The 24,694-nt window shown below is 49.5% G+C and overlaps 1 protein-coding gene across 1 annotated transcript in view; it reads left to right on the top strand.

Moving 5' to 3' along the window:
- The first annotated feature begins 366 nt into the window (after window positions 1–366).
- The window catches only part of TONSL (tonsoku like, DNA repair protein), a 59,896-nt gene continuing 35,568 nt past the window's right edge, over window positions 367–24,694 (top strand). Inside the window, 13 exon segments of the mRNA XM_087931889.1 lie at window positions 367–410; window positions 2,475–2,570; window positions 5,771–5,913; window positions 9,039–9,222; window positions 10,294–10,423; window positions 11,418–11,589; window positions 12,730–12,844; window positions 13,682–13,830; window positions 15,617–15,769; window positions 17,254–17,379; window positions 19,377–19,572; window positions 22,005–22,066; window positions 22,899–22,988. Coding sequence (XP_087788015.1) covers window positions 389–410; window positions 2,475–2,570; window positions 5,771–5,913; window positions 9,039–9,222; window positions 10,294–10,423; window positions 11,418–11,589; window positions 12,730–12,844; window positions 13,682–13,830; window positions 15,617–15,769; window positions 17,254–17,379; window positions 19,377–19,572; window positions 22,005–22,066; window positions 22,899–22,988 — 1,638 coding nt within the window. The 5' untranslated portion in view covers window positions 367–388.

The following is a 24,694-nucleotide window of genomic DNA, read 5'->3' as shown; positions in this document are numbered from 1 at the left end:
TTCCCTTCCCCCCACATCCTGCCCACTAGGGCATTTGCAGGAGAAAGGGGCACCAGAGCAGGCGGACTTCCCGGGGAGTTAGCCAAATGTTTGTCAATCGGGCCGCTTTTTAAGATGGGTGGACTTCAACTCCCAGAATTCCCCAGCCAGCAAAGCTGGCTGGGGAATTCTGGGAATTGAAGTCCACGCCAAGTGGCCGACTCTGCCGCGCTCTGTTTTCCCTCCTACGGCCCTCCCCTCCGGGGAGAGGGGCGTGACCCCCGTCGAGGCGGAGTCCTCTCGCGATTGGGCGACCTCCAGCCAATGACGAACGGACGCCCTCTTCCGGGCGGCCAATCGCGGGACGAGCGGGAATTTGGCGCGCGGCGGGCGACGCAAGAGCGCCGGAATGGGCGACCGGGAAGTGAGGCGTGAGTAGTTCTTGGGGGTGGGGAGGGGGCGTTACTACAAATCCCATCCTCCGCGGCCGTCACCCACCCACCCACTCACCCCGATTCCCCCACTTTCTCCCGTCCCGGCCGCGCGGGACCCATCCTCCACGGCCAGCGGGCCGCCCCGGATGATGGGAGCTGGAGTCCCTGGCCGCTGCAGGGTCGGGTGAGAAGCGGGGGGCCAAGCCTCGCAAAAGGGCGCCCTCCTTTTGGGGGCGGGCTTGGGAAGGAGGTAGGTTCCACGGGGGGGAGCTTCTCCCCCAGAGGTCCTCTAGTCGGGCCCCCGCGGGTGGATTTCACCCCCGCCCCTTTTCCCGGGAAGCTTCGGGTCGCCTTCGAGGGCGGAGCGGGGACGGGGTGGTGAAGAAAGGAGCCAGAAAAGAGCTGCGGATGGCGGGACTGTTGCAGGGATCAAAGCGGGTGGGGGCACCAGTGGGGGAGCGGCTGGACTGGGGAAGGCTGGACGGGGCGGGGGTGCAGGGGCGGCGGCCTGAACTGGGGGCAGTTAGATTGGCGGGGCTGGACGGAGCCCCAAACTGGAGGGGCTGGACTGGGGAGGGCAGGTGGACTGGGAGGCTGGACTGGGGTGGCTGGGGGGTGGTTGGACTGGGGGGCTAGACAGGGGCCCAAACTGGGGGGCGGTTGGACTGGAGGGGCTGGACTGGGGAGGGCAGGTGGACTGGGGGGCTGGACTGGGGAGGGCAGGTGGACTGGGAGGCTGGACTGGGGCGGCTGGGGGGTGGTTGGACTGGGGGGGCTAGACAGGGTCCCAAACTGGGGGCGGTTGGACTGGAGGGGCTGGACTAGGGAGGGCAGGTGGACTGGGCAGCAGGGGGTGGTTGGACTGGGGCCCAAACTGGGGGGTGGGCTGTACTGTGGGAGGAGCGGGGGGGTGGTTGGACTGGGGGGCTAGACAGGGGCCCAAACAGGGGGCGGTTGGACTGGAGGGGCTGGACTGGGGAGGGCAGGTGGACTGGGAGGCTGGACTGGGGCGGCTGGGGGGTGGTTGGACTGGGGGGCTAGACAGGGGCCCAAACTGGGGCGGTTGGACTGGAGGGGCTGGACTGGGGAGGGCAGGTGGACTGGGCAGCAGTGGGGGTGGTTGGACTGGGGCCCAAACTGGGAGGGTGGGCTGGACTGTGGGAGGAGCGGGGTGGGGTGGTTGGACTGGGGGGGGCTGGACGGGGGCCCAAACTGGGGGGACTGGACTGGGGAGATGGGGCTGGACGGTGGGGTGGTGGATCTTGGGAGGGCTGGCCTCAGTGGGGGACTGGACTGAGGGGGCTGGACTGCTGGTGGACTGCAGCCCCTGGACACCCCTCAGCCCCTGGGGGTGGGTCACGGTGGCAGCCCCCCCTCCGCAGTCTTTTCTGCCTTCTTCCCAGGAGGTTGGGTGGCTAATAGATCCGCCCAGTGCTTGAATGTAAAACGTGCCCCAGATTAAAACGTTTATTTAGCCAATACATGGATAGCAGTAGTCATATACAAAAAGTATAATAAAATATAAAAGAGCCGTCATTCTATAACTGAAGGCCGCAAACATATCCGCCTCCTATTTTCCTCACAATAACAACCCTGTGAGGTGGTTTGAGCTGAGAGAAGGTGCTTTGGCTTTCATGCCTAGGCTGGGTTTTGGCTCATAGTAATCCTTGCAATTGGCCCAAAGTCACCTAGCTTTCATGCCTAAGGCGGGACTAAAACTCCCCGTCTCCTGATGATTGGCGCAAAGTCACCCAGTAAGCTTTTGTGCCTAAGGCAGGACTAGAACTCACTGTCTCCTGGTGATTGGCCCAAAGTCACCCAGTCCGCTTTTGTGCCGAAGGCAGGACTAGAACTCACTGTCTCCTGATGATTGGCCCAAAGTCACCCGGTAAGTTTTTGTGCCTAAGGAGGGACTAGAACTCCCATCTCCTGATGATTGGCCCAAAGTCCACCCAGTCCTGACTAAGGCGGGATTTGAACTCGGGATCTCCTGCTTTCTTGCCTGCCTCATCCTTTAAATCCTGTGCTGAGATTCACGCTTCTCCTCTCCGTATCCTTCAGAGATCCAGAAGAGCAAGGAGAAGGCGCAGCGGAAGGGGGATCAGAAGGAAGAAGCCGCTCTCTGCAACCAGCTCGGAGAGATTTTAGCCCGTCATGGTGAGCGTCCCGGGGGGGCTCCTTTGCATATTTTAAAAATAAATAAAAAATATGACGTTAACAAGTTTTGTGACATCCATCTCATCCATTTCTATCTTTTGTGCCTATTTACCGTATTTCCCCATGTATAAGCCACCCCTTTTTTCCAAAATTTTCAAGCCCAAAAAGTAGGGGGTGGCATATACAAAGCAGGTACACTTTTTATACGTGAAAAATGCATAAAATAATAAAGTAGGAATAAACTGGTTTTCCAGCAGTATGCTATACTTTTTGTAAAAATTGTAAGTGATGATACGAGTGCGAGTGCGAGTACGCGATAGAAATGCATACGCTAGGCATCGGCCTGAATGCTTCGTTCCTACTCGTTCCGATCGTGTGATTGCTAGCGTCGCCCGCACCGCTTTCGGCGTCATGACCGAAGTTGTAGATCTGAAGCGTTGCGGACGACTTTCGTCTGAAGCTTTTCTGTTCGCGCCCGTCTGGACGCCCGACCGGGCTTGGCGGCGACCGTCAGTCGACCTGCCGGCGATCGCGGGGCAGAGCGGTGTTGCAGCACCGTCGGTTTTTTCGTGCGACTTGCAAGATTGTACACAGTATTAGTTACTGTGTTATTTTGAAAATTCTAAAATGGCTGAAAAATGAAGAGACAAGCCTACACTGCAAGCTTTAAGTTAAAAGTCATTAAGTTTGCCAAAGAATTTGGTAATCATGCAGCTGAGCGGGAATTTGGACCTCCACCAGATCGGAGGGCAATCATCAGATGGAGAAAGCAGGAAGAGAAACTTGAAAAATGCCAAGGATGAAAAAGGCATGTCGTGGAAAGTCTGCCAAGTGGCCACATTTGGAGAAGGAATTGAAGACATGGATAGTTGAGCAACGTCAACATGGTGTAGTTATTACAACCAAGATGATTTTGCAAGAAGCCAAAAGAATAGCAAGAGAAAAAGAAGTTGAAAACTTTACTGGTTCAGCAAATTGGTGTTATCGCTTCATGAAGAGAGAGAAGCTGTCAATGAGGACTCGCACCAGACTTGCTCAAAGAATGCCTGAAGATTATGAAGCAAAAATAGTGGAGTTTCATAAGTTCATCATCAACCTTAGAAAGCACTGGAATTACGATGTTTCTCAAATTTATAATATGGATGAAACTCCAGTCACATTTGACTGTCCAAGCAACAGAACAGTCGATCTGAAAGGTGCCAAGACAGTTTCCATAAAGACAACTGGAAATGAGAAGAACAGATACACTGTCGTCTTGGGTTGTGCTGCTGATGGAACCAAGCTAAATCCAATGTTGATTTTTAAGAGGAAGACTTTCCCTAAAGAAGAAATTCACAACGGAATACTTCTTCACATGCATGAGAAAGGCTGGATGGATACTGATGGTATGCAAATTTGGTTCAAGAAGATATTTGGATGCTGACCAGGAGCTCTGCTTAAGAAACCGGCTTTGCTTGTCTTCGATTCCTTCAGGGGACACTTGACTGAGGATGTTAAGAAGATTGCCGAGACTATGAAAACCCAACTTGCGGTTATTCCAGGTGGCCTGACTTGTCAGCTTCAGCCCCTTGATGTTTCCATTAATAAAGCTTTTAAGGTGGCACTACGAGAAGAATGGAACCACTACATGACGACGACAGCAGGAGACAATCTTACCAAAACTGGTCGACTGAAGAAACCATCAATTGGAGAAGTTTGAAGTGGGTAAAGAAGGCTTGGGACAGTGTGAAGATCGAGATCATTGTCAAAGCCTTTAAAAAATGTGGAATATCTAATTCTCTTGATGGTTCAGAAGATCATTTGATATATGAAGATGATGATGAAGATGACACAGAGGAAGAAGAAGAACTGTTAGCTAAATTAGATGCCAATAATATTGAAGAAGGCGTGGAATGTGATGGAGCAGATAGTGATGATGAGTGTATGAGTGATTATTATGAATCTTGAATTTTGTTTCTTTGTAAATTTTCTTTCTTCATAACTTGTTTCTCTAATAAAATATTTTTCAAAACTTCACAGTCCAAAAATTGGGGGGTGGCTTATACAAAGGGGTGCTTATACATGGGGAAATACGGTACAAATATATACAATTGTGTGTGAATATATACATTTAATCTATAAGTTGCTTATTTTTAATTCTTTCATTTTCTGTCTTCATTCGATCCAATTATACCATTTCCCCCAAATTCTACAGTATTCAGGCTCCTCTTTCTCTTGTACCATTAAAGTCAGTTTGTCCATTTCAGCACGTGCCATTATTTTTTGAATAATCAGTCCATCCGAGGGTATACAGTTAGTGCTTCCAGCATTGAGCATAAGCTATTCTAGCAGCTGTTAAGATGTGTAATACAATATATTTGACTTTCGGTTTGAAGGGCTTCGGCGACAGACAGAAATCCGCGATCGTGCGTGGTTTCTGCCTGGGCTCGCCGCTGGAGCGCCCCGAACCGGTTGGCTTCGGGGCTAAGCCACCCCATAGAGGTGGTGAAGAAGGGGAAGACAGATAAAAAATATAATGATTTGAATTGAGATGAAATAAGTACAATAAAATTGAGGAAATTAAAAGAGGGGAGAAGCCATGTAGAAAATCTAAAATTGTAAATAAGATATGGAATAGAATATAACAATGAGCATGAACCTGAATTTGTGTCTGTACGAAGAAATGTAACCTGGGGTTATGCTGCTTCCAAAAAAGATGTTTTAATTGTATTTCTTTTCTTTTTGGGAAAACTCAAATAAAATTTAGAAAAAAAAAGAAAAAAGATGTGTAATACAATATATTTTATATTTTTTCCCCCGCATTTCTATTTAAAGCACCCACGATTTCTGAAGGCAAGACCAATTAATTGTCCTCACTGTGGGGAAGTTTCTCCTTAATTTCAGGTTGCTTCTCTTCTTGTTCCTTTCCATCCGTTGCTTTTTGTCCTGCCTTCAGGTGTTTTGGAGAATAAATTTATCCCCTCTCCTTCGTGTCAGCCCCTCAAATACTGGGACACGGCTTTCATGTCATCCCTAGTCGTCCTCTTCTGAACTTTTACAGAATACAGAATGACAAAGAGTTGGAAGGGACCCTGGAGGTCTCCTAGTCCAACCCCAGGGAGCAGACCGTATACAGTTTCAGGCAAATGGCTGTCCGGTCTCCCCTGGAAAACCTCCCGTGACAGAATACATTTAGCAGGGTTCCTTCCTCTGCCCCGCAGGACGCTTCCAGGAGGCCCTTGACGAGCACCGGCTGGAGCTGCAGCTCCTGGAGAGCGTGGAGGATGTCATCGGCTGTGCGGTCGCTCACCGGAAAATTGGGGAGTGCTTGGCTGAGCTGGAGAGCTATGAAGCTGCCCTGAAGGTAGGAAAGCTGGGAGGGGGGAGTGAGCACCGAGTGGAAGGGCCCTCCAGGCGTTGCAGGTCCTCGACTTACGTTCAGAGCTACGACAGACCTTTCAAAAGATGCTTGTGACCGGTTGCAAAGTCCCTGCCCGCCCCCTGGTCACATGACCTCCCACATGATCATGTGACTGCATTTCAGGCACTGGGCGTCCAGCCAGCCTGCCGTTACATTTATTCATCCATCAATTCATTTACTTGTTCATTGATCCGATTTCTGTCGCCGCCTATCTCAGCAAATGATGCTGGATGGCTATAGAATAGAATAGAAGGATAGGATAGGGTAGAATAAATTTAAAAATATGGATGGAATGGAATAGAATAGGAATAGAATTCTTGATTGGCCAAGTGTGATTGGACACACAAGGAATTTGTCTTGGTGCAAATGTACATAAAAGATACATTCGTCAAGAATCATAAGGTACAACACTTAATAATAGTCACAGGGTACAATAAGCAATCAAATCAGATAGATAGATAGATAGATAGATAGATAGATAGATAGATAGATAGATAGATGAAAGAATAGAATAGAATAGAATTGAATTGAATAGAATTGAATAGAATTGAATTGAATTCTTTATTGGCCAAGTGTGATTGGACACACAAGGAATTTGTCTTGGTGCAAATGCTCTCAGTGTACATAGAAGAAAAGATTCATTCGTCCAGAGTCAAGAATCATCAGGTGCAAGAGTGATAGGGCACAATAAGGAAGCAAATCATACTAGGAAACAGTCAATATAAATCATAAGGATACAAGCGACAAAGTTACAGTCATGCATTCACAAGTGGGAGGAGATGGGCAATAAGGATTAATGAGAAGATTAACAGTAATAGTAGTGCAGGCTTTGTAAATAGTTGGACAGTGTTGTGGAAATTGCTTGTTTAGCAGAGGGATGGCGTTCGGGGACAACTGTCCTTGTGTCTAGTTGTTCTGGTGTGCAGGGCTCTATAGCGTCGTTTTGAGGGAAGGAGTTGAATACAATACAATGCAGAGGAGAAGAGAACGCAGAATAGAATAGAAATAGAGAAGAGAATGCAGAAGAGAATAGAATAGGATAGAAATAGAATAAGGAGAAAATAATATTCTTTATTGGCCATGTGTGATTGGAGACACAAGGAATTTGTCTCCGGTGCATAGGCTCTCAGTGCACATAAAAGCAACTAATGATAAATTATGATCATAATCATAAAATACAATCGTTGTAAATCATAAGGTACAACCCTGGATACTTAAAGGGATAATAAATAAAAGCAACACAATCATAAAAGGATACTAAATAACCCACACAAATCGTAAGATATACTGTAAACAATAAAGCTACTGTCATAAGATGCTAAAGGAATAGATAACAGGAAAGATGAAAAAGGATAAGAAGGAATACAGCCTTACTAGGTGGTCTGACATCCCAGGGCATAAGGCAGGGTCGTGGGAATTAGTTGCTTAGCAGAGGGATGGCGTGGGGGGCAGGAAAACACTAGAAATCAAAGCATCCCACAGACACATGAGGACAATTTACATTTTTGCCGAAAACCCAATGTTTATGGTTTTTGGCAAAAAAAAATTCCCCATAGCGAAGAACGAGTGCTTAATGACCGCCACTAAAAAAAGTCATAAAATCGTGTCAGTCATCACACAGTGACTTGCTTTACAATCATTACGAGGCTGTATTGTGGTTGCAAGTCAAGGACTGCCTGTACTCAGAGCCAGTGGAAATTTGAGATGGACTAGCACCAGGCCACAGTTGGTGGATTGTGATTTTAGTATAGTTGGACCATGTGTAATTGACAGGCTGGATTTTATCCTAGGTCTGACCTGTTATTTATTATTTCATTCTGGAATTTTTAATGGTATACTGTGTTTCCCCCAAAATAAGACCCTGTCTTATTTTTATTTATTTTTTTGCGACCCAAAAAGGAACCAGGTCTTATTTTGGGGGGATGCCATCCACTGACTAACCTCACTTGCGCACATCACCCCCGGCCTCCTCTTTGCTGTCAGAGGCCCTCAGGAACTTCTGTGGCTGGCAAGGTTTTCCGGAAGGCCCCTGTGGCCGATAACAGAGCTCTGGATCGATCCTGAGCTTTGTTATCCGTTCCAGAGGCCTTCAGGAAAGCCTGACCAGCCTTGCTGGCTGCAGAAGAAATGGGCCGGCTAGGCAGGTGTTGGGGTGTGCGAGGCCTGGCTACACCTGTCCACAGGTAAGCAGTAGGGCAGCTCCACACTCCCCCCATCCCCACCCTAGCTTAATTTTACCCATCCACTCTGGAGTGGGCAGGATCTTAATTAGGGCTTATTTTGGGCATATGTGTAAAAATCAAGCTAGGTGTTCTGACCGAGGCTTCCTGAGACTGTCATTAAACAGACGCTTATTTCAAACAACTCTCTTTTTATTTCAACGGCTAGGAATTGTGTTCATTCCCAGCCTGTAATGAGTCCCAAACAGTCCCTCGAGATAAGCACCCACCTTTCTCTCCTTTGAATGGCTGCCAACAACTCAAGTGCCAAATTAACTGTAAAAAGCCAACCAAAGTACAAAGTCCACACAGAGCTTCAAGGTTTAATCCGAACAGAGCAATTGACTTTGCTTCCTGCAAAGGTTCCTGTCCCTTTGCTCCTCCTTGATGTCTTATGAGAGGGGCCAATCACTTCCAAGCCTTACTCCCGAGTTGCCCCTTTTGTCTCAACTATTCTTGCCTTCTGGCAGCTCTGCGCAAGCGCTCACTGGGAACAGGCTCCCTCTGCTCCTCTGCCTTGCTGCTGTCAGATTGTGGGGGCTCTGGAGTTGGCACATAACTCCTAGGTGGCCCCGGTCCCATCTCTGCGTCAGACACAGATCCCTCCTCCGAGACCTCCCCCAAACTCCAGGACTGGCCCATGTTCCTCCCCACTGTCCGACTGTGCCACAACACGAGGACTTACTTTCCGGGTAGGTCCTATTTTCAGGGGAACAATATTTACTGGGTGTTTTTAATTCGTTGCGGTCTCTGGTCCCTGACTTGTCATCAACTGAACTGAATGGGCTGGACCAGGGCCGGGCGTTGTGTTGAGGTCAGCCTCCCCTCCTCCGTCTCTCTCCCCCCCAGCACCAGCGCCGCCACCTGGAACTGGCCCGCACCGTCTCCAACGCGGTGGAGCAGCAGAGGGCTTGGGCCACCATCGGCCGCACCTACATGTTCATGGCCGAGAGCGGCCAGCTGGAGGAGGCCCTGCAGGAGGCTGAGAAAGCCTTCATGAAGAGCTTGGCTATTCTGGACGAGGAGCTGGAAGGTACCCTGGGTGGAGAGAGGTGGGGGAGGCCTCCCGGGGCACCGTGGGTTGGTACCCCCCCCTGCTGAAGGGGGAAGGAGGTCTTTGGGGCTGAAGACTTTCCTACTCTCTTGGAGGCTTCCTGAGTTGGGGTACAAATGAAAGGAACCAGGGAGAATGAGGCAATTGGAGTTGGAGTCCATCACCGGGGCCAAAAGCTTATTCTTCCAAGACTTTGGGGTCCGGATGGAAGCTTCTTTTTCTCTCCAGAAGGAGTGCCCTGGGGCTACCCTACACATTGTACAGACAGAGAAGAAAATTCGTAGTTCAGGGTTGTAGGGAGGGGATCCTTGGGGGTCTCTCTGAGCTGGGTGGTTTTCTTGCAGACGTTTCATGACCCGACTAGGGAACCTCATCAGAGCTAGAAGGGAGGGGGATTTGCAGAGAGGGAGGGAGGGAGGAGGAGGAGAATGACTGGAGAGTCCTTGGTGCTCTCTGTGCTGGGTGGTTTTCTGGCAGATGTTTAATGACCCGACTAGGGAACAACATCAGTGCTAGAAGGGAGAGGGATTTGCAGAGAGGAGGGGAGCGGGAGGGGAAGGAGGAGAAGAGGAAGAAGAAGAAAGGAGGAAGAAAAGGAGGAGGAGGAGGAGGAAGAAGAAGAAGAAGAAGAAGAAGAAGAAGAAGAAGAAGAAGAAGAAGAAGAAGAAGAAGAAGAAGAAGAAGAAGAAGAAGAAGAAGAAGAAGAAGAAGAAGAAGAAGAAGAAGAAGTAGTAGTAGTAGTAGTAGTAGTAGTAGTAGTAGTAGTAGTAGTCCTTGCCGAGCTTGGTGGTTTTCTTGCAGACGTTTCATGACCCAACTAGGGAACCTCATCAGTGCTAGAAGGGTGGGGGGTTGCGGTTGGAGAAGGAGAATAGGAAGGAAGGGAGGAAGGAGAGAAAACGAGAGTCCTTTAGCACTGATGATGTTCCCTAGTTGGGTCATGAAACATCTGCAAGAAAACAACAGAGAGAGAGAGAAGAGAGAGGAGAGAGGAAAGAGGGAGGGAGGGAGAGAGAGAGGATCCTGCAAACCCTTTTCTCCTCCTTGCAGGGCAGGTGCCGCAGCGGGAGGAGAGCGAGATGAGGTCCCGGCTCTACCTGAACCTTGGCTTGATCTATGACAGCCTGAAGAACCCAGCCATGCGCACCTCCTACATCAAGAAGAGCATCTACATCTCGGAGTAAGGGGGCCCTGGGGGGAGGTGTCCCTCTTCTCCCTGCTCCACCAGGGTCACCTGGGGGTTTGGGGGGGGGGCAGGAGGCGGCAGGGTTGTGCTGGCTAAGGAATTCTGGGAGGTGCTCCACAAGTCTTAAAGGGGTCAAGGTAGGAGACCCCTGGACTAGAAGGCCTCCAAACTCCCTTCCAACCCCATTACGGGTCGTCCTTCCTTCCTTCCTTCCTTCCTTCTTCTCTCTTTTCTTTCTCTCATTCTCTTTCTTTTTCTCCCTTTCTTTCTCCTTCATTGTCCCTCTCTTTCCTTCCTTCCCTCTCTTTTCTTCCTTCCTTCCTTTCTTATTCTCTTTTCTTTTCTTTCTCCCTCATTCTCTCTCTTTTTTCCTCTTATTTTTCTTTCTCATTCTCTTTCTCGCTTTCTTTTCTTTCTCATTCCCTCTTTTTCTTTCTTTCTTTCTTTCTTTCTTTCTTTCTTTCTTTCTTTCTTTCTTTCTTTCTTTCTTTCTTTCTTTCTTTCTTTCTTTCCTTCCTTCCTGGCTTCCTTTCTTTTTCTCTGTCTTCTTTCTTTCTTCCTTACTTTCTTTATGTCTCTCCCTCCTTTTCTCTTTCCTTTTTTTCTTTTTATCTCTTTTCTCTCATTCTTTCCTTTCTCTCTCTCTCTTCCTCTGTCTCTTTTCTCCTTTCTTTCTCTCTCCTTTCCTTTTTCTCTCTCTCTTTTTCTCTCACTTTTTCTTTCTTTCTCTCTCCTTTATATTTCACACGTTTCTGAACTGCCGATCTCCTTTGAAGTCGGTTTCCGGACAGTTTACAATGAAACATCGAAATACAAAACAGCGTATAAATAATAAAACGTTAGCGTTGACATTTCAGTTCTAATCCTTGGACTCTGGAGATAAGCTGGGGTGTGTGTGTGTGTGAAGGGGCTCCTTGCGGGCAGCCACCCTTGACCCCTCCGGCAGGGCCTTGCCAAGGTGCCCACTGTCGTCCCTTCCGCCTCCTAGGCAGGCCCACCTGTCGGAAGACCTCTTCCGAGCCTACTTCAACCTGGGCAACATCCACCTGCGGGAGAAGGAGCATTCGCAGGCCATGCGCTGCCTGGAGCGCGCCCGGGAGTGCGCCGGCAAGATGAAAGAGAAGTACATGGAGAGCGAGTGTTACGCCAGCATTGCCCAGGTAAGAGAGTCGCCTTGAGAAGGGCGGGGGGCCTCACCTGTACCCCAATAATGCCAAGATCCTCTGCCGTCTTGCTTTGCACAAGCCTGGCTGAATCCCTAAACTTTGGCCACTTCTAGACTCGTGGACTTCAACTCCCAGACTTCCCCAGCCAGCGAATGCGAGATGATTGATAAATAGATGAGAGAGAGAGATAATAGATGACAGATTAGATAGATACATAGATAGATGAAAGACATGATTGATAAATAGATGAGAGAGAGAGATGATAGAGATGATTGATAGATAGGAGACAGATGTTTTATTGATAGATGAGAGAGATGATAGATGACAGATTAAATAGATACATAGATGAGAGAGATATGATTGATAGATGAGATACGATTTATTGATAGATGATAGACAGATGAGAGAGATAATAGATGACAGATTAGATAGATACATAGATGAGAGAGAGATGATTGATAGATGATAAAGAGAGATAATGGATGACAGATTAGATACATAGATGAGAGAGAGATGATAAATGACAAGATAGATAGAAAGATAAGAAATAATAAAATTATGCATATACCCAAATACTCACATATACGACACGGAGAAACGACACAGTCTAGTTCGGATGTCTACATGTACACAGCCATAAAAATGATTCTTGCCAGTTGTGGATGCTGCATCACTGGAGGTTTCCTTTTCTTTCCTTTTTATAAAGTTTTTATTTTTAAAACATACATCAATATCATTTCATGGACACTGGAGTTTTTTCAAGAAGCGATTGGACATCCATCCGTTTGGAGTGATGTAGGGGCTCCTGCTTGGGAAAAGGGGTTGGACTAGAAGTCCTCCAAGGTGCCTTCCCACTCTGTTGTTCTGTTAATCAACCAGCGGAACCTCTTGCCTGCAGAAGTTCTGGGTTCTCCATGACTAGAGATTTTCAAGAAGAGATTGGACCACGATTTGACAGGGATGGTATAAGGTCTCCAGCCTTGGACAGGAGGGTTGGCGTAGGAGACCCCTTTCAGGGCTAGGATTCTATCTTCTTTTGAGTACAAGGGTAGCCATTTCCTGAGTGGGGCTCCTGGCCTGCCCTGGGTGGGGAGGAGAGGGCAGTCTCTGACCTTTGCCCTTGATCGCCCGCAGGTGCTGCTGGGTCTGGGGGATTTCGTAGCCGCCAAACGGTCCCTGAAGAAGGCCTACCGCCTGGGCTCCTGGCAGCCCCAGCAGCGGGACAGCATTGGCCGCAACCTGCGCTACGGTGAGTGCTGGTGTCTGTGGGTCTGGCCTCTGCTGTTGGTGCTGTGGCCTGTTGGCCTCCAGCAGTCGAATCAGAGGAGGAGGAGGAGGAAGAGGAGGCGTGGGAGTCAGGGTCAGCATCAAGGCAACCTGAGAGCTCCGAGGGGGGAGTGGAGCTGGCAGAGAGAGAGAGAGAAAGAAGCAGAAAGAGAAAGAAGAGAGAGAGAGAGAGAGAGCCCTGGGCCATCTGTCAGCCCTCAAATGTCAACAGTCCCCAGGTCTGGAGGTGGCTGATGAGGAAGAGAAGGAACAGCCGGGTCCAGTGCCTGATTTGTGGATGTGCAGAAGGCAGAGGAGAGGAGAGCAGTGGAAATCTATGAGCCGGTCCTTGGGACGAAAGAGCCACCGCTGCTAGCGAAGCCCCACCCTAGCTCTGGGGATACAAGGCAGGGGGTGGAGATGAATAGATAGGCAGACAACTACTCATCTTCCGGCCCTACAGACTTGTTAGCCTGCGGTGAGAGGAACTTTTTGCCGAGGAGAGGAGAGCAGTGGAAATCTAGGGGCCGGTCCTTGGGACGGAAGAGCCACCGCTGCTAGCGAAGCCCCACCCCAGCTCTGGGGATACAAGGCAGGGGGTGGAGATGAATAGATGTGGCAGACAACTACTCATCTTCCGGATGGACAAACTTGTTAGCCTGCGTTGAGAGAGAAACTTTTTGCCGGGGCTCCTAATTAAAGGAATCTTTTAAGTTCACGTCAGAGGGTTTGCCGCGTTCGGGGAGCTGGGTCAGAACAATGGGGTTAGAGGCTGGCCCCTGCCCCTCACCACTCTGGTGTGATTCTCCCTGCCTGGCAGCCACGAAGGTGAGTCGCTTGCAAGAAGCCCTGGAGGAGGCAGAGGCCACCGGCGACCTGGGGGCCGCCCTGGGACTCTCGGAGCAACTGGGGGACCTTTTCTGCAAGGTGGGCGAGTATCGGCGGGCTGCGGAGGCCTACGAGAAGCAGGTACGGCCCAGATGTCCAGGGGGGCAAAGTGGTGGAGGAATGGGGAGGTGGGAAGGGAAAGAGTCCAGCTGCCCCCGATTCTGACCCTCAGCTCAGCTGCTTCTCTCTTGATGGTTTGTGGGGGTGGGGAGGTCAGCCTCAGAGTTGCCCCTGAGCCGCCCAGTCACCCCCAGTCTTCCCAGTTGGGGCCAGCTGGTCCCTTCCTCCTTAGTATCGGGCAGTTCAAGGCAGCAGCCAGTGCTAGTATATTGGTCATCGGATTGTCCACTCATAAAACATTCCTAGGCCTGTTTTAGTCGTTGGCATTAAAAAGCGGGGTGCGGGAAGGAAATCTGGAAGAGGAGTTCAAAGCAAAAGTCCGTTCCAACTCTTCTCTTTAAAAGATTGTAACTAAACTACCGGAGCTTTTGCCCGGGAATAGATTTAATTGGAGAACGTGATTGGATGACACCCAGCCTATGAACGGGCTCAGTTGGAGAATCTGATTTATGACACAGCCGGGAGGGGGAGGGGGTGGAAAACAGGGTCCCAGGGGGCTGTAAATGACGTAGGCCAGAATTGGCTTCATACAGGGCAGGGCCAGTGGGTCGCCTCTAAGGAATCCTTTGAAGGTTTTTGAAGTTGGGCTCGAGAATCGTGATTTAATTTGGGCGATTGCTGGAATCCTGACACTGATCTAGAACCAAGTGCCTTGATTGCCAAAGCTGGACAGAAGCAGGAAGTCCGATCAAAATCAGAAGAGGCCCCTGCTCAGCAATAAAGGAACACACACACACACACACACACACACACACACGTCTCCCAGATGCCAGACTGGAGCCACCCTGGGGCTGAGGGTCTTCCTCCACTCACAGCCCCCTCTCCACAGCCTCTTGTAGCCAATGTGGGGAACGGGGGAGGGAAAGAAAGAGAGACAGGAGGAGCCATGTTGGAATCATTGCTTGTGGATTGATTGTCTTTCTGTCATGTCGTCTATATGTATCTCTCTCCCCCCCCCCCCCAAGGTAGGTAGGTAGGTAGGTAGATACAGATGGATCTTCTCACACCGAATTCCCCCCCCTCCCCTGCGGCCTCCCCTTTTTTTACGTGAACATTTTGTAATTCAGAGGAAACCCCCTTGGGGAAAAAATATCTATCGTATCTCTATCATCTATCTCTACCTACCTACCATCTATATTTATCATCAGTCCCTCTACCTCTTTCTCTCTCCATCTCTACCTACCTACCTACCTACCTACCTATCTCCATCTACCTACCTACCTACCTACCTTTCTATATCTACCTACCTATCTATCTACCTTATCTCTCTCTCTCTCTCTCTATCTATCTATCTATCTATGTCTGTCTGTCTGTCTGTCTGTCTGTCTATCTATCTATCTATCTATCTATCTATCTATCTATCTATCTATCTCTATCTACCTATCTCTCTCTCTATATATATATCTATCTATCTATCTAGCTCTATACCTATCTAGCTCTATATCTATCTATCTATCTATCTATCTATCTATCTATCTATCTATCTATCTATCTATCTATCTATCTATCTATCTATCTATCTATCTATCTGATTTGATTGCCCACCTACCCATGGAGCGTATCACGGAATTTTAAATTATATAATTTTAAAATTATAAAAAATAATAAAAATTCAGAAGAGGTGGGGTCAATGATGACAGCTTGGCCACTTGGTTGGGCAGAGGGAGGGGAGCGTGGCTGATGGAAAGACTCGGGTCTCTTTCTGGAAGATATCCAGGACCCAACATGGTGGGGGGAACTTTTTCAGCTGGGCCACGCCCAGGCCCTAGGGCGGACAGAGCAGGAACTGGCTGTGATTCACGTCTCTTTGGCCGCCACCTACGGGGACCTCAAGGACCACGTCCGAGCAGTGCAGCATTACCAGGCAGAACTGGCCCTGCGGCGTGGGAACCCCCTGGAGGTAATGGGGGAGAGAGCCGAGGGGAGGAGTGGGGACCGTCTGCAGGATATTTTCCAGCCCAGGCAATTCCCGTTGCTGAGACAGTAGCATCATGGAGGGAGAATTTGAGCTAAATTACAGGGGTCTCTGATCTTGGCTACTTTAAGACGTGTGGATTTCAACTCCCAGAAATCAATTCATTTCTGAGAGTTGAAGTCCACAAGTCTTAAAGTGGCCAAGGTTGGATACCCCTGAGTTAAAAGACCATTTAAAGTTGTGCAGTGGTTAGGATGCAGTACTGCAGGCAGACTCTGCCGGCTGCCAACAGTTCGATCCTAACCGGCTCACGATTGACTTTCATCTTTTCAGGGTGGGTAAAATGAGAACCCAGATTGTTGGGGTCCAGAGGCTGATTCTGTAAACTGCTTAGATGGGGCTGTGAAGCACTGTAAAGCGATATATAAGTCTTAAGTGCTGTTGCTAAGTGGGAAGGAAGGAAAGGGAAGGAAGGAAGGAAGGAAGGAAGGAGGTGAGGGGAGGGGAGGGAAGGGAAGGGAAGGAAGGAAGGAAGGAAGGAAGGAAGGAAGGAAGGAAGGAAGGAAGGAAGGAAGGAAGGAAGGGCCATGATGGTGCAGTGGCTAGAATACAGTATTGCAGGCTGACTCTGCCCACTGCCAGCAGTTTGATTCTCAGTGGCTCAAGGTTAACTCAGACTTCCATCCTTCCGAAGTGGAGCTTGCTTCCTTCCCTCCCCCCTTCCTTCCTCCCTCTTTCCTTCCTTGCTTGTTTCTAAAGGTCGACTCAGCCTCCCGTCCTTCCGAGGTGGTAAAATGAGGACCCCGATGGTTGGGGGGCAAGAGGCTGACTTTGCAAACTGCTTAGAGAGGGCTGTAAAAGCACTGTGCAGTGGTATATAAATTTTTGCTCTTCCTTCCTTCCTCCCTCCCTCCCTCCCTTCCCTCCCTCCCTCCCTCCCTCCCTCCCTCCCTCCCTCCTCCTTCCTTCCTTCCTTCCTTCCTTCCTTCCTTCCTTCCTTCCTTCCTTCCTTCCTTCCTTCCTTGTTTTAAAGGTTGACTCAGCCTTCCGTCCTTCCAAGATGGTGGAATTGAGGATCCAGATTGTTGGGGACAAGGCTGACTCTGTAAAACACTTAGAGAGGGATGGAAAGCACTGTGAAGTGGTATATAAGTCTAAGTGCTAGTGCTAAGTTGGAAAGATGGAAGGAAGGAAAGATGGAAGGAAGGAGAAGAAAGAAAGAGACGTGGTGGCACAGTGGTGAGAATGCAGTATTGCAGGCTGAGTCTGCCCACTGCCAGGAGTTTGATCCTGAGTGGCTCCAGGTCGACTCAGCCTTCTGTCCTTCCGAGGTCATAAAATGAGGAGCCAGATTGTTGGGGGCCGGAGGCTGACTCCAAACCACTTAGAGGGGGCTGGAAAGCACCGTGAAGCAGTATATAAGCCTAGGTGCTGTTGCTATTAAGCCTGCTCTGTTCTGCCCATGCCAGGAGGGCAAGACCTGGCTGAACATCGCCCTGGCCAAGGAAGAGGCTGGCAAGAGCTACCCGGAGTTGGAGCCCTGTTTTCAAGCTGCTCTGGAGGCCGCACAAAAGGCCGGCGACCACAAACTGGAGGTGAGCGGGGTTGTTCGTTGTTTGCAAAAGGCACTTTTGGTCTTGGCGGTTTTGCAAAAGAAAAGGGGCCCCCGAAACAGGAAAGGATCGCGCTCCAAAAGGCCACCGGACATGCTTCAGGGTTGGGATTCTACGGTTCGAAGCAGTTCCGTAGAACCGGTTGTTACGATTCTGTGCAGTTTGGAGAACCGGCAAATCGTGTCCCTGGCTGGCCCCTCCCCTCTCTCACCCAGTCAGTCCTTATCAACATCGCTGACTGCGTTCTCCCCCGCCCAGTCACTGCTTAAAGTTTTTCCTTTTTTTTCCCCTCCCTGACAATCAGCTGTTCCGATGATCAGCTGTGCCCAGATCCCTCTCGCTGTCTTACTGCTTTGCCCAGGAGGCTTCCCTGAGGCCCAGGAGCCCCCCTCACCCCAAAATGGGGGTTTGCTGCAAAAAGAAGAAGCCACACCCATCTAGTCACATGGCCACACTGACCTAGCCATGTCCACAGGACTAATTGTTAACAAAATTTGAATCCCAGCCCTGACATGCTTGAAAACGTTTTGCTTCTCATCCAAGAAGCATCCAGTTTTGGTCACCACACTATTAAAAAAGAGATTGAGACTCTGGAAATGTGCAGAGAAGAGCAACCAGGATGATGAGGGGACTGGAGGCTCAAACATACGATGAATAGTTGCAGGAACTGGCCCTGGCTAGTCTGTTGAAGAGAAGAACCAGGGGAGACAGGAGAGCATCTTCCAATATCTGAGGGGCTGCCACGGATAGGAGGAGGGGGTCAGCTATTTTCCAAGGCTCCCGAAGGCCAGACAAGGAATAATAATGGATGGAAACTGAACAAGGGGAGAGATTCAACCTGGAAATAAGGAGAAACTTCCTTCAGAAGTTGTGGGAGCTTCATCCCTGGAAGCTTTCAAGAAGAGACTGGACTGCCCTCTGTCAGAAAAGGTGTAAAGTCTCTTGCTTGGGCAGGGGGTTGGACTAGATGACCTACAAGGTCCCTTCCAACTCTGTTAACCTGGTAGGTAGGTAGGTAGGTAGGTAGGTAGGTAGGTAGGTAGGTAGAACAAAGAGAGGGGGGAAGGAAGGGAGAGAGAGACAGAGAGAGTGGGTTCAGCCTAGAATCCTGACATGGTCAACGCCTCTCTTGAATTCCGTTCACTCCGATCTATCGCTGAGCAGCCGCTAAAATTCCTGCGCAGAGGCCGGTGAGGGTCGAAGCCTTTTTGCTGCAGTGTGCCGAAAGCGCGTGCATGCCAGCACCACAATGCAATGCGCCCCGCCCCCCCGCATGCAACACCCTCGCCCCGCCCCCTTACCTGCACTGCACATATGTGCGGCCTCGCAGCTGATTTTCGGTCCATTTTGAGCCCGTTTTCGCTCACCCAGAGGCTCAAGGGAAGCCTCTGCAGCCTCGGGAGGCCGACAAACGGGCCTTCCGGAAATACTGGAAGTGCCGAAACGGGCCCCTTTTTCGCCCCCCCCCCGAGGCTGCAGAGGCTTCCCTCAAGCCTCCAGGAGGGCGAAAGCGGCTTCAAACGGGCCGAAAACTAAGCCCGTTTTGTCACTTCCTGTTTTGGGGGAAATACCGGAAGTGATGAAACGGGCCTAGTTTTTGGCCTGCAAAGCCTGCAGAAGCCTTCCTCAAGCCTCTGGGAGGCCGAAAAATCAGCTGTGAGGCGCAGTGCAGGTAAGGGGGCGGAGCGGGAGGGTTGGGGAATTGCACGCACATGCGTAGGGGACATGAAGGGGCACATTGCTTTCTGGGCACTGGCACGCAAGCACGAGTGTACAAGCGCATGCACAATTTTAGGCACAGGAGCCCCAAAAGGTTTGCCAACGTTGCCCTATGGCAACTCGAGAGCAGGTCAGAGGACGCTTCGTGAGAGTTGACGTTATGTTTGGAGAATGCTGCTCTATGCTTCGTTGTCCACTTGACCTGGCTCAGTATTGACAGCTGCCCTTCAAAACGATCACACCGACTGTTTTTTGGCCAGCTTCAGATCCTGCGGCATCTCCAAGCCTCCCAGCAGAGATGTGGCTGCCCCGCGGTGGTCACGGCGGAGACATCGGCCCGTCTGCAGGCGCTCTGCGCCTCCCATGACCGTCAGTCGGACGGGGAGAGCAGCGAGGAAGAGGAGCTGCACAACAGCCAGGCCTTGGAGGCCAGTGACCCGGAGCTCTCCGAGAGTGGTGAGAGCCTCATGGGTGGCGTGCGGGAAGACGGTTCTTTTGGTCCTGGGCAAGCAGCTCAGTCTTCTATGTATGGCCACCATTGAGCCCAGTTTTTCTAAAGTAAGTTTTGCCTAGCTTTTTATGACCTTCCTTGCCACGGTTGTTAAGTGAACCACTGTAGATGTTAAGTGAGTCGCACGGCCGTTAAGCGAATCCGGCTTCCCTCTTGACTTTGCTTGGCAGAAGGTCACAAAAGGGGATCTCGTGACTCTGGGACCATCATAAATAGGAGTCAGTTGTGCCAAACGCCTGAATTTCGATCGCGGGGATGCTGCACCGGTCATAAGTGTGAATTTTTTTCCCCCCAGTGCCATTGGTAACTTCAAACGGTCACTGAATGAATTATTGTAAGTTGAAGACTTATCTGTAAGGAGTCCAGTTTTTAATGTCTCGCCATTCCGGGTGGGCATTGGTCAAAGGGCAGGCTGCGATTTTCCTGGCTTGTCCAAACGGTCACAATTAGAATTCTTTAGAATTAGAATAATTCTTTATTGGCCAGGTGTGATTGGGCACACAAGGAGTTTGTCTTTGATGCAGAAGCTCTCCGTGTACATCAAAAAATAAATTCATCAAGAATGTAATTAACGTGTCAGGATTCCAGCAATCGCCCTAATTAAATCACGATTCTCAAGCCCAACTTCAAAAACCTTCAAAGGATTCATTAGAGGCGACCCACTGGCCCTGCCCTGTATGAAGCCAACTCTGGCCTACGTCATTTACAACCCCTGGGACCCTGTTTCTCCCCCTCCACCCCCCGGGTGTGTCATAAATCAGATTCTCCAACTGAGCCCGTTCACAGGCTGGGTGTCATCCAATCACGTTCTCCAATTAAATATATTCGCTGGCAAAAGCTCTGGTAGTTTAGTTACAGCCTTTTAAAGAGAAGAGTTGGAATGTACTTTTGCTTTGCTGCACTGCTCTTCCAGAATGCCTTCCTCTCCACCCCACCCCACCCTTTTTTTTTAATGGCAACTACTAAAACAGGCCTAGGAATGTTTTACGAGTTGACATTCGGCTCCTCTCACTTCTTAACGGTATAAAGCCAAAACGAATTGAGTGCAGATGTACAGTTTAGGGTTGCAAACGTCCCCCTAGACTTGGCTGGATTTTCTGTATGGAATCTTGCCGTAAGGCGATCGGCCTGGATGTTCCTCCTCTTTACCCAAGAGGCCTCCGATAACGGGTAGCCCTTCCCCTTGATGAAGTATTGGAGTTGTCTCCTGTGCCATCTCGAATCGGGGATTTGTGAGTTCCAGCGGAAGGAGGAAGGCAGGAAGGAGGAGGCCACCTTAATCCAGGTTAGCCCAGGCTCTCCCCGGTCAGTCTAAAGGCAACCGGGCAACGGCCTGTGCCAGGGAAAAGCCTATCCCTTTCCAATGACAGCTCTGTAGTCCTGGCTGTGTTCCTGGAGTCTGTCCTTGACTGAGGAAGCCAGGAAGACGTTCCCACACAACCACGCTCGGAAATGCCAGGATGGGGAGCCACCAAACAAGACGTGGTTTCATCCCCGTGGCATTTCCTGCATCCACCCTCTCTTGGTGTCTACGGAGATTCTCTGTCATCCAAGTCCTGGTTGTCCCAAAGGTGCTTTTTTCTCTTTCTTCCCTCAAGAGGCAACTGGGCTTTTCTGGGTTTCCTTTGAAGACGTTTCCCTTCTCATCCAGGAAGCTTCTTCAGCTCTGATTGGATGGTGGGGAATGGAAGGATTTATACTTGCAGAAAGCTGGTCATTTGCGTTCTTTTTAGAGAGTCATTGAGGCCACTTGGAGGTTTATCTATGCCCTCATAGTTACCCGAGTGGTGCAAATGGGTGTGGAGCCTTCTTGGAACTGCGGAAAGGACTCAGTTGTAGACTGGAGATAGATGACGTCATATCCCTCCCCCTCTGTTGAGGGAGGGATGTTCAGTTTGGACATAGTGTAGATGGCCTCTTTGACCTCTTTTTCACACCGGAGGACACAGATAAGCCCCCAAGTGGCCTCAACGACCCTCTAAAAGGATGCAAATGACCAATTCTGTCTGCAAGGAATATCAAGCCTTCCGTTCCCCACCGTCCAGTCAGAGCTGAAGAAGCTTCTTGGATGAGAAGCGAAACATCTTCAAAAGAAAAAAACTAGAGAGTCCAGTTACCTCTGGGGGGGGGGGAAGCACCTCTGGGGCAACCCTCTCTTGGGTTTGTCTGAAAAACAGCCCCCAAACACAACCACTAGCGGAGACCAGGATGACGTGAGAAGATGTCGTATAAGAGAGAGACACGGAGATTGTGTGGAGCGGCATTTGCAGGGGCTTGAGAGGGTCTCTGCCTTTGAGCCTTCTGGGGGCGGGGGGATCCACCCAGGAGGATGTTGGAGCCCCGATTGCTTCCACTGACCCCCTTGTTTCTCTTCCAGACGAAGAGGAGGACATGGAAGGCTACAGCAAAACAGTCCCTGGACGGCGCAGAGTCAGTAAGGTGAGCCCAGAAACTTTGATTAGGTGGGGTGGGCTTCAGGTGTGAAAGATCTCCCCCCACCCACCATGTGAAGGTCCAATTAAGCTGACTTATCCCTCGACCGCCTATGTCTGTGATGGTGAACCTATGGCGCGCGTGCCACAGGTGGCACGCAGAGCCATTTGTACAGGCAGGCGAGCTCCAGCCTAACTTACCTGCACTGCGCATGCGCGCACCTCCCAGCTGATTTCGGCCCGTTTGAAGCCGCTTTCACCTTCCTGGAGGCTCGAGGAAGCCTCTGCAGCCTCGGGAGGCCGAAAACGGGCCCATTTCGGCACTTCCAGTATTTCCGGAAGGCCCGTTTGTCGGCCTCCCGAGGCTGCAGAGGTTTCCCTGGAGCCTCTGGGAGAGCGAAAACAGGCTCAAAATGGACCGAAAATCAGCTGCGAGGCCGCACATATGTGCAGTGCAGGTAAGGGGGCGGGGGGAGGGTGTTGCATGCGCAGGGGGGCGGAGCGCATTGCATTGTGGTGCCGGCATGCACACGCTTTTTTCGGCACACCGCAGCAAAAAGGCTTCGCCCTCACCGGCCTCTGCGCAGGAATTTTAGCAGCAGCTGCTCAGCAACAGATCGGAGTGAACGGAATTCAAGGGAGGCGGTGACCATGTCAGGATTCTAGGCTGAATCCTCGTTTGACTCCGCCCCAAGGGACTCGGCCATCCCTTCTCCTCCTACCGTGGGCTGCTCCTTTGACCCCTGGGCTTTGGGCTGGCGTGGCAGGCGGGCGCTTGTTATTCCCGCGGAAGGGATAACACGTGGCATTGGCGGGGTGGGGACTCTTTTTTTCCCCAGTGGAACCAGCGCAACGACAAGGGCGAGACTCTGCTGCACCGCGCCTGCATCGAAGGGAATCTGCGCCAGGTCCAGTATTTCCTGGAGAAGGTCAGTCTGCGGTGGGCGGGGGTGGGCCACTCATTTTCCTGAGAGGGGGAGGTCACACGAGAAATCGGGACGGTTGTGAACGGCCGAACCAATGAGCCGAACTTAATTCTGCCACCAGTTTATTTAGATTTTATGTATGTGTGTAACGTATGGGCACACTTTTGAGAGCAGGCAACATTTTCATTTTTAATGTGTGCCAGTGTGCCCACAGTAAAAAATGACAATGAAGGTTTGTTTATCTATCCATCTATCTACCTACCTATCTATCTATCTTTATGTATCTGTCTATTATTTATCTGTCTTATCTCTATCTTTGTCTATCATCTATCACCTATCTGTTTATCATTTATCTATTTTATCTATACCTACCTACCTACCTTATCTATCAATCTTATCTCTCTATCATCTATCTATATCTATCTAATCTATCTTATCTCTATATCTATCATCTACCTACCTACCTATTATATATCTACCTACCTATTATATATCTACCTTATCTCTCTCTATATATCTATCACCTCTCTGTCTATCTGTTTATCGTTTATCTATTTTATCTACCTACCTATTATCTATCTAATATCTATATCTTTATCTACCTATTATCCATCTATATTACCTACCTACCTAGTATCAATCTATCTTATCTATCTCTTATCTCTATCTCTATATCTCTCTATTTTATCTATATCTACCTACTTATTATCTTATTTCTATCATCTATATATCTAATTTATTTTATCTCTATATCATCTATCATCTGTCTATCAAACTACCTACTTATTATCTAATTTCTATATCTTTATCTATCACCTATCTCTATCTGTTTATCATTTATCTATATCTATCTTATCTCTGTGCTATCATTTATCTACCTACCTATATCTATCTTATCTCTGTATCTGTCATTTATCTACCTATCTATATCTATCTTATCTCTGTATCTGTCATTTTACCTATCTATATCTACCTGTCTGTCTGTCTGTCTGTCTGTCTGTCTATCTATCTATCTATCTATCTATCTATCTATCTTATCTTATCTTATCTCTGTATCTATCATTTATCTACCTACCCATCTATCTACAGTATCTATATCTGTCTGTCTATCTTATCTCAGTATCATTTATCTACCTACCTACCTATCTACAGTATCTCTATCTAATCTAATCTAATCTAATCTAATCTAATCTAATCTATTTTACCTCTATTATATCTATTTTATTTTCTAAGTCCCAGTGGACCTCAGGCAGGCTGGGCCAGGGCAGGCAAAGGCGCCTGATGTGTCCCGAGGTCCATAAAATACCCAGGTCCGGTTTTGGACTTGCAGGAAAGAGGGCCGAGGGAATGTGGGGGAGGGGAGCCCCATGCTTGATGTCAGGTGGGAGGGGCCTGTTTCCCTTCTGGGGCACCCCAGCTTCGTGTCCAGTTCAAGCCAAAATCTTTTGCCTTCGCCTAGACTGGAGAAGCATGAGAGTTGGTGGGAGGACAGGTGCCAGCGTGAAGGAACAGCCCGTTTTTCCCCTAAGCTCACACTTCACAGTTGACCAAAACAATTCTTCAAATGACCAACCTGTAGCGCAGAGTTGTCCAACCTTGGCCACTTTTAAGACCTGTGGACTTCAACTCCCAGAATTCCCCAGGCAGCCAGCATTCTAACAAAATGCATTTTCAGTCTTTGCGGGCGTTGCCGATTAGGGCAGGTGTGT

Source organism: Pseudonaja textilis, chromosome 3 (genome assembly GCF_049901715.1).
Source record: "Pseudonaja textilis isolate UNSWEBS1 chromosome 3, rPseTex1.2, whole genome shotgun sequence".
NCBI lineage: Eukaryota > Metazoa > Chordata > Lepidosauria > Squamata > Elapidae > Pseudonaja > Pseudonaja textilis.
The sequence above is the reverse complement of the archived record's forward strand: the minus strand, read 5'-3'. Positions and strand labels throughout refer to the sequence as shown.